This window comes from Crocodylus porosus, unplaced genomic scaffold, assembly GCF_001723895.1.
Source record: "Crocodylus porosus isolate Cpor-Errol unplaced genomic scaffold, CroPor_comp1, whole genome shotgun sequence".
Taxonomy (NCBI): domain Eukaryota; kingdom Metazoa; phylum Chordata; order Crocodylia; family Crocodylidae; genus Crocodylus; species Crocodylus porosus.
In genome coordinates, this window is record NW_017728918.1 from 68,980,738 (window position 1) to 68,990,759 (window position 10,022).

Sequence of the window (10,022 nt, forward strand, 5' to 3'; positions counted from 1 at the left end):
ACCAAGGCCGAGTACAAGGGGAGAATGACGTCCCGGGATTTGCTTGAGAAGCATCTATGGAGGCAAGCCAGCGTTTTGGTCATTTTACTAGCTGCAGCATCACATTGCAGGCTCATGTTCATCTTAGGCATTCTAAAATACTTTTTAAAAAATGTTGGGTTTCTATATACTCAACATTTCTATTGTTAAGTTTTTAAATGTCATAATATGTTCATAGGAGAAGGCTAAGACTATCAAACTTGGTTCAGATGGGACACCTAAGAATCCAGTGTTTTTCAAACATCCACTCCAGTGTGGCTTTTAACTGGTAGGATAATATAACTGGATACGCTCAATTTTCCATTTCCAGTGTACTAGCCAGCTGTAAAGTCTCAGCTTTAGATACAAAAAGCCTCTTTAGGCTTGCATCAAACAGTCACATAAAATATTCAGAACACAACTTTTTGAGCCAAGTATCTGTTCCATGTGATTTTATCACATGCATCAATATTTATATTACAGCTCAGTGAAAATGCCATCCTTTTATGTCTTGATTCATTCTGGACAAACCTGTATAATTCTATGTGTAAAATCCCCAATGCAAGTGAATGTAGCAGCTCCACCGAAGGAAATACAAAAAGAAAAATATAGCTCACTTCTTAGCAATGCTCTTTTTTCTGCTTGAAAATGAAGAAACTTCAAAGTTTTTTTTAATCTACTTATAAAAGAAATTAAAACACTTCATTTTAACATCACACAACATTTTTTATCCTGACAAATCGGGAGGACAGCTTTCAGATTTATCAAGGAGACTGAAAAGCATGGGTGAAGCATTGGTATGGGTCAGAACTCTAGCTGATGTTCCATTGTAAGCAGTGCATTTCAGCTCATGACACTCGCGTTTCAAGGTATGACCTCTCTTGACATACCTCTTTAGACACTTCAAAGAGTGTTTGAAAGTCAGATAGCCCAATTCACTTAAGTTTAATGCAATGCATAAGCATGAAGTTATACCACAAAAAACGAGGAAGATTTTCTTCTCTGTAGGCTTGGAGATGTAGCAATCTACAGTATTGGGGCATGGTCTAACATCACATTTCATAAGGCGTGGTACATTAAATCCATCATACAACTTGTAAAACAAAACTAGAAAACCAATTTCAAAACCTGTTTTGAAAATTAGACTGATGAGGTAAGTGCACAGCAGTCCACCATCCATGCTTCCTGGATTCTTGTAAAGTTTCTGGTTGTGCTTTTTCTCTCTGCTCTCACGATAGGCAACATGGAAAGCAACCAGAAGTGATGGGGTAGAAACCATGATCAGTTGCAAAGCCCAAAGCCTGATGTGAGAAACAGGAAAGAAGTGGTCAAAGCAGACATTTTCACATCCAGGTTGCTGGACATTGCACTCAAACTCCTTCTGTTCATCTTTCCAGACATGTTCGGCTGCCACCATATAAACAAGCAGGCGAAATATGAACACAATAGCCAACCAAATCCGGCCCATTACTGTTGAATATTTATTCACTCCACTTAAGAGATCTCGGAGGAATCCCCAGCTCATTGTTTTCTCCTCTCAAGGAAGATCAAAATGCTGTAAAATAAAATAAAATAAAATAAGAAATTTCCTTCCCTCAGCTGGTGGGGGGAGGATATTCAGTCTGAGTCATGCAATATCCCTAATGTTTGAACAAGTCTAAAGTAAAGTTAAAGCACTGATTTCCAATTCACAGGGCAGATCTCAATCCTGATGATCTGTGCTTTCTCTGGCTGGTTCTCTTATCAGCTGTGAAGGACAGGCGTTGGAAACAGTTGTACCCAAACTGGTGCTGAGAACAGTATAGCAGAAAATGGAGCTCCCTGGGTGCATCCACCAGACGCTTTACTGCAGAGCTGACAAAAATAGGAAGATGCTCACGGTATATTCAATAAAATGGGTGGAAAGTCTTGCTTTGCAAAAGTTTTTTTTGTTTTCCTCTTTCACCCTACTATAATTTGAAATAAACACTTGTTTTTTGTTACCCATAAGATTTTGATATTTAAGCACTTTGATGTTGCCTCGGAAAACGATGCCAGAGAAAAGGTGGGAAATAGGTTGCCACCAGTCTTGTGTATGTTGCCTTTGAAGTTCTTGTGCAGAGTCAGTACTTGAAAGAATGCAGCACAAAAATGGGCAGTGGCAATGACCATTAGGTTTTGGTAGTTAGAGGTCATTTAAATACAATAGTTCAGAACCTATTCATTTGTAGATGTCTAAGTCTACCAAAAAAGTGTGCATCTTGCCTCAGGAGAGAAGCTCTGTTTCACTCAGGGAGAAACGGTTCTTCCATGTACAGGCAGCCAGTAATAGACACAGAGGTATGTACTGTCACCTCTGATACGCATCCTCCAGCGTGCAACAGGAAAGTGGCCCCAACTATTTTTTTACCTGTAGTTTAGTAGTTAGTGTACTCCCCTTGGAAGCAAAGGCTTTGGGTTCAAGGCCATGTTCACTCAGAGAGGTGGGTCCATATCTATCATTTAGAAGTTCCCTAATCCTGGAACAATGGATTAGACAGGGTTCTGGGTATCCTCAATCCCCCTTGATGCTGGGGCACTGGGCAGAAAGCAATGCATGAGCTATAGAGCCAGGAGAGCAACAAAAAGAAGTTGGACTATAGCCCACATTGGAAGGAAGGGATCTGGGTTTTGCTTCCTGCTCCCAATGCCTTTCATGCATTATGCATGAAATAGTCATTGGAATATAATGCAGCATTTCGTATAAATCCATGTGGATGTGCACAATGTTCCATTTGCAGACAAGAATGGAATAAGAATTATTTCAGCATCCCTCATTCTTAACAAGGTATATTCACGTTCTAAAGAAAGTGCCTGCAATCTTCTGGAAGTGTTACTACTATGCACTACTGGTGTATAAAACTAGAATTCTTCACCATATGAAGTGTCACCTGGCATTTCTTAGTTGTACCCAATAGCAACTCTGTATCATATCACTCAACAGCCTATGTGGGTCTTTCAAAAAAACCCATAATAAGTTGCATCTTTAATACTTTTGTTTTGGCAAAAAATGCAGTCCAATAGGCAATTAAGCATATAAAACCCCAAAATAAAAAATGTTCTAGTGCCCAAATTTCCTTGAAACATCCTTTGAAAATGGTAAGTTTTATTCCAATATTCATTTACCTTGGGCTTGTGATTAATTACAGCCCAGGGAGTTATGCGCAGAAAAAATCAAAATTATGCACAGAAAAAAATCAAATTATGCACAGGAAAACAAGAATATGCAAAATTAATTACTTATATATTTTTACAAATTAAATGTAACACTATCTGAACCTTCTTTAGAAATATATGCAGGTACTTTATATGATGGGGGTTGGGGTGGGACGGATTTATGAAGATGGGTTGAGTGTGGGATTTGTGGGTGAGTGTGGGGTTAGTGGGGGGAGCTGTGAAGGGGCGGGGGTGTGGGGTTAGGTGGGTGTGGGCCGCAGGGCACTCATGGCCACAGCAGGAAGAGCCTCCAGCAGTATGCACATCTGGCTGAATCCCAGCGCCTGCATGTCCTGGCATGGAGTTGGCTCAGCTCGCTGGCACATGCCTTTGCACCAAACCAGGCTGGCTCTGTGCCAGTACCTGCAGATTGTGGCACTGCAGGCAGAAGCCATGTGCCATTGGGCCAGTCAGGCTCTGTCCCTCTGTGTGCAGCTCCCTGCTGGAGTGCTGGAAGCCCCATATGGAAGCACAGAGCCGGCCAGCCTGGCATGATGGTGTGTAGGCCAGTAGCTGCGTGCCATTAGGCTGGCTGGGCTTTGTGCTTCCATATGGGGCTTCCAGCACTCCAACAGGAAGCCACGTGTGGAGGCAAGCAGGAGCCCACCTGGCCCAATGGCATCTGACCCTTTGTTTCCATGTGTGGCTGCCTGCCTGGCTGGATGATATGCAGCTCCTAGCCCACATATCATCAGGCTGGGCTGGGACACCCTCCATTAGTGGCTTCCAGTACTCCAGCAGAAGCCGCAGATGGAGGCACGGAGTCACGCACCATCGGGCTGGGTGGGCTCGTGCTTGCCTCCACATGCAGCTTCCCACTGGAGTGCTGGAAACCCCATGTAGAGGCACTGAACTGGCAGAACTGGCCCACACCCACCCACAAACCCCAAGCCCATCCCCCACCCCCTGCAGGAAGGAACTCCCCTCTCCACTTTCTCAGCTGTCCAGTCATGCAGCTCTGTGCCTCCACATCATGGTGGAGGCATAAAGCCAACTGCGGTTAAATTATGGAAGCGTATGCAATTGCACACGGTCATGCCTCTTATGTGAAAAATTGTGCAGGTGCATAGTTGCATAATTCCCAAGGGTGTAATTAATTTTGTTCTCTTACTTTCATCCCCTATCCACTTTTCAGCCTTTATGAGAGACTAACTGTCCAGTTCCCTATGAGAGGCTGAGGTATAGAATGCAGGCTAGAGTAGATGACTCAGTGACACTTGACTGCCTTCTATAAATTATTTGCTTAACACTAAAAGAGATTTATAATTAGGCCAGAAGAAGCCATTGTGATCATCTGGTTTGACCTTCTATAATACAGACTTTAGGACTTTCTTGTATTAATTCCTGTTTGAACAAGAGCATGTCTTTTAAATTGTAAACGTTCCCAGTGATGGAGAAACTGTCACAGCCCTTGGTAGTTTGTTCCGATAGTTCATTATCCTAGCTGTAAGAATGTATCCCTTATTTCTAGTCTGAATTTATTTTACTTTTGCTCCATCCATGGGATATGCTTTTAGCCTTGTCTGATGGGCTATGTGGAAGAGCCATCTGTTACCCTACTTCTCTCCCCACATATATACTTAAAGATTGTGACCAAACGCACAGATAGAAGCAACAATGTTCACCTGATCTGGCCCCTAAAAGTGCTCTACAGCCATGACCAAACACAAGTGCATGGCTGAAAACCACTTTAAAAGGACCCAATTCTGTAAGCATCTTCACATGAAGATGCTTCAAAATGGAGCACCTCCAGTAATTTGTGTCTGCACAGCCCTACTCCCAGCACTGTTTTCAGAACAGACGGGGGAAAGGAAGCAGGAGTTCAGTCTGGGGGTTTTTCAGCCAATGCTGGAGAGTGAGGTGGGTGGATTGGAGACCCCTCACCTTGGTATCCTCAGTATCCATATTGGTGGAGGGGACTGCAGTTCACCCACCCCATCCTCCAGTGCCAGCTGGACAACCTCAGAACAAGCTCCCTCTGTTCCTTTTCCCTGATATAATTGCTGATTTCTACCAATAGGCAACCATTGATCCTTCTGGATCATGAAATATGCATGAGAGGTCACCAGGACCCTCAATGCATATGCCCAGGCAGGAATATGGAGTAGGGGGAGCAACCCAGACCTTGTGTCCCTCCTTTATAGACCATTGAGAGAGTATCCAAAGGCCAGACTGGGTCTGGCTTAGTTATATGCACATTGGAGAACTGAACCCGGTCTCCTGGGCAAACAAGGATTCTACCCACTGAACCACAAATTAACCAGTCTGACTCTCTGTCCTGGTTTTTGCAGATAGGCAATGCTAACCATCCCCACCTTCACTACCTTCTGTAGCATAAATATCCTTGCACCCATCAAAATAAATTTTTCCCTATCTTTGATCACATAAGGCAGCATACCTATTTTGGATCTAATTACCCTTAAAGTCAAATTCTGATATTCATAAAACACTTGGCTAATGTAAGAAAAGTATTGCAATGGAATGTTGTTTTTTAGTAACTTTACAGTTTTAGTGGGTGCCATTAAAGATATTACCATGTGTTTAACCAAAAAAGCCATCAGGGTTTGAGATTTCAGGTGTATGGAATAAGGTTTTTCCCAGATTCAAGTGTTGAGGGCAAGTTGCTAAACACTGTAGGAAACTATCCAGTTTCGCCTTTCTGGTATTCTAGAATACCTTTATCCTACTGGTCAGCCATTAGGCAGTGTTGTAAGTAGCAAGAGAGAGTGTTGCTGAACTGATTCAGAGTCCTCAAGAAAGCGCTGAATGAACAGCATGATAACATGCACCACTTGCTTCTAAACTGGTTAAATATTATCTACTGAATAATATATTCAAAATGATTTTATTATTGGATAAATTATTAATCAAATAACTGCATCATTCAATCAGGCATATAGGGATTGATTAATATGCACTGAATAATACACCCACAGAATAACATTATTCAAAGCAAATTTTATCCAGATTTCAACCAGTTTTATTAATGTAGATATGTTCATAGCAGAAGAAGTATCTTTGTGCAGAAGAAAATTAAAAAGCTGTTATAAAAAGTAAGGCTTCAGCAGAAGTGGGGAACAGCAAGAGGAGGATGGGGATTTCATCTTCAGCAAGGCAGGCAGGAAACACTGGCGAGCTTGTGGAAAGAATGTGAAGCATTAGTTCTGAAATAGAAGTGGGACTGCAGAGGTAGGAACAAAAAAGTCAGGAGGCCATCTGGGAGGGGAGGGCTCGGCTCACAAGCTGTGTGTAAGAATTGGAACTGGCCCAACAGGCTGTGCCATATAGAGGATTTTTTTTCCTTGTTGATTATAATATCAGTGCTGTTCACTAGAAGACAAGGAATCTGCCTTTGTCTGTGACAGACGAAGGAGACTAAGATAAACTGTTAAAAAAGATACAATGGGAGTTGTTAGGAAAAACTAAAAGCCATTGTGACATTTATGTAAACTCAGTAAGACATCAGCTTCACTCTGGAGACTGATCCAGAGGTGATTGAATGATGTGGAGTTTGATCTGGTTCTGTTTTGAGTTTCTCTGCTTGAGTCCCTTAAAGACAAACTGAGAAATGTCAAGCACCGCCAAGTCCCATTAAAGTAAATGAGAGCTGCGGGTACTCTTTGTGCTTACAACTCAAGCTGCCAACTTCAGTTTCTTTATCTAATATAGACTGTTTATATCCACTTTGGATAACGCCCGCTTTGTAAAGATCAGATCTCTGGATGACAGGCATCATGGAAAGCAAAGCATAACATAGTGCCGGTAAATGAATTTGATCTAGATTCTGTCTAGATTCTGTCATTGTTTGGATAGACCCTTCTTCATCATAAAATGAGTTAAGTTGCAGTCAGAAACCAAATAGCCATATTCATTGCTTTTGAAGCCTGTAGGAGACTAGGTAGCTAAAAATGTATTTATTAAAGTTCTTTAGCAAACACACAACTGCACTATACTTAGGGTGATCACACGTCCCAGTTTGGCTGGGACAGCACCAGATTAGGTAAACCCCAGCCAGTTGGTGAAAATGGAAACAGAAGTCCCAGATTAGCATCAGCCTACCTGCACTGCCTGGCCTGGCTTCTCCTGAGCAGCAACAGCTCCTCCTGCCTAGGGTGGGAATCAGTGGGGAGGGGGAAGGGAGGCAGTGTCCCAGATTTCCTTTAAAATAATATGGTTGCCCTAACTATACTACCCCTAGCCCTAGCCCTAGCAGATTATTATAATTATTTATAATATGGCAGTGATGAAGGGTTCCGGCTGAGATAAAGGCCCATTAGTTTAAATACCTCAGAAAGATGTGGTAAGAAACATAGGACCAGATTCTATTCCACCTTAAGTGCATAAATGGATTTAGGTCCCTAAAGCACAATCCTATTCTCTCCTGCTCAAAATCTCACCCCTATTTAACACAAAAGGTGGGTGGGTCCTCCTCCTCCTCCCTGTTTTTTTGTGACTCACTTAAGAGTCTGATGACAGAGTGTTACAAAGGCAGATGCATTAATATGGTTTCAGTGACTTGAGAAGGGCAGAACAGAATCATACTTAGGCACAAAAATGCACTTAGGATCCCAATAGATGGAAGAGAACCTGGTCCAAAATCCGTGCCGCAAAGAATTAACCATCTGAACAGAAAAGACAATGGGTAAGATGGAAACAGGGATCCAGAGGTGGAGATGACATCCAAAGTCAATCATCAGTTCAGTGGCCGAGAGAGAAATAGAAGTGAGGTCTCCTAGAACCCAATCCAGTGTCTTGGTCACACAAACATACTGAATTATTGGCACCTTACTAATATTAGCCTCTTATTACAGCATGTCTATTGTTAGCTTGTAAGAGCTTCATAGCAAGAATTATGCAGGGGAAGGCACATAGCATCATGCATTATGGAAGTACCAGAATGCATAATATACAACATTATACTAAAAATCGTTTTAAGAATTAAATATTTTAAGCAGAATTCTCATATTTCCAAGAACTGTAAAATTAATAGCTGTTAAAAGTTTGTATGTGTGACATGTAAAAGCATTAGCTTAAGAGTATACCTCCCAGATCTGTACAGCCAGGGAAACTGACAAACTAGGGGATGCTGGCTGATTCTGTGGTTTGGTGTTGGACTAGGACTTGATTGATTTGAGACTTTTTTCCAGCTCCATTATAGGCTTCCTGTGTGACCTTGCTGTGTTCCAGTTTCTCATCTGCAAAATGGGAGTAATAGTCCTTCCCTGCCTTGCTGACATATTGGGAGGATTGCCCCAGCGTTCCAAAATGGGACAAATTAATTACTGTAATACTAATTTTTTTAAATTAAATTCTCCCTTCAGGGAAATTAAAACACTCCTGCCCCCCAGCCCCAGCCCGGCCATGTGTTGCAAATTCCCTACACTCCCTACATATGTCACGTGCTCAGACATAACAGTGATAGGCAGCATTCCAAAAACCTAGAACAATGCTTTTTTCAAGAGCCTGATTCAGATCTAGATTAGACACATTTTAAACAGCAATTTAAATATCTCTCTTAAAATTAACCCAGCCATCCTGCCTCCCCTATCGGCCCCTTTAAAGGGAGTTAGAAGATCAGAATCATTTGCACGGAAGAGATCTCTCAAGTGTGTGTCATAACCTTAATCATTCTTGGTATTCATTTTTATAGCTAGTAGCTGCAAAGTTCCAGCCCACTAACAGCTTACGCTTGCCTTTGACAGACTGCAAGCACCATTTAATAGCCCAGCAGCTGTCAGTGAAGATGGCTTGCCAGTTCTTCGACTGCGTGGTGTTTTTCCACATCAGAGAACTAGTTCTGGGGAAGAAACCACTCCCCCGGCACTTTTCTTCATCTCTGAGTTAATTATGTAGTTACATAAAGATGATACTTGAAATGTCTAGAATCATATAAAATATATGTTGTCTATCTTACATCTGCTCAGTATGTATTGGAGTTCTCGTTAACATGTGATCAAATACATAACCATGTTCTCCCACAGCAAAGAAAAGATACTGTCATAGTATATTCAGCAATAGTCCCAAATATTAGCAAGTGTAATTATACACTTTAGACCACTACTATAATAGTTTTACAAAAGCTGTCAAAGGATAAAACTAAAGCTTACAATAATTGGTTCAAGAGATTTGAACTTAGGAACATGCAGAAAAAAATAAAATTGGAGTATGTTGACCATGTTTTATATACAGCTAAATTGCAGTTGTAACAGTTTATTGTTTATAAAGTATATCAGCAGTGCACTGGAAAACTGACAAGCTTATACTTAATTAGAATTATATCCACATTTTATACTTATGCTCTCACAAGACTATTTGCATTCTTGTTTTGACACAAAAACTGTTTCTTATTCAATAAAAACATAATTTATCACAACAACACAAACTTTCTTACCTGGACAACAGCAGGAGAGTAAAATTAAACTAGCCTTTCACTAGTACCATTAACAGATTAACGTTTCATTTCCCAGAAAAGGAGTTAGTGCTTTAAGCCTTGAAAATGAAGCCGAGTCGTTTCCTTGGCAGTGTAATCTAAACAGGTGTAACCTGATCATTCATACCGTCATTATATTATACAAATAAGAACAGTAATGTGTCTAGTATTGTCAGGAAGCTGTATTATGAGTAAATTGAGACTAGAAGCAAATATTTCAAGGAACACCTTGAGAGGCTGGATACCTTCAAGTCAGCCGGCCCTGACAATCTACACCCCAGGGTACTCAAGGAGCTGGCGAGCGATGCCCGAAGACTGGAAGAAGGCCAATGTGGTGCCG

The 10,022-nt window shown here is 41.4% G+C and overlaps 1 protein-coding gene across 1 annotated transcript; it reads right to left on the reverse strand.

Moving 5' to 3' along the window:
* Window positions 1-124: 124 nt before the first annotated feature.
* Window positions 125-9,760, reverse strand: GJB7 (gap junction protein beta 7). Its single transcript, XM_019538219.1, has 2 exons — window positions 9,644-9,760; window positions 125-1,573 (listed from the first exon to the last, which is right to left on the reverse strand). Exon 2 carries the CDS (start codon window positions 1,541-1,543, stop codon window positions 746-748), a length of 798 nt encoding a protein of 265 aa, XP_019393764.1. The 5' UTR covers window positions 1,544-1,573; window positions 9,644-9,760; the 3' UTR covers window positions 125-745.
* Window positions 9,761-10,022: the final 262 nt, after the last annotated feature.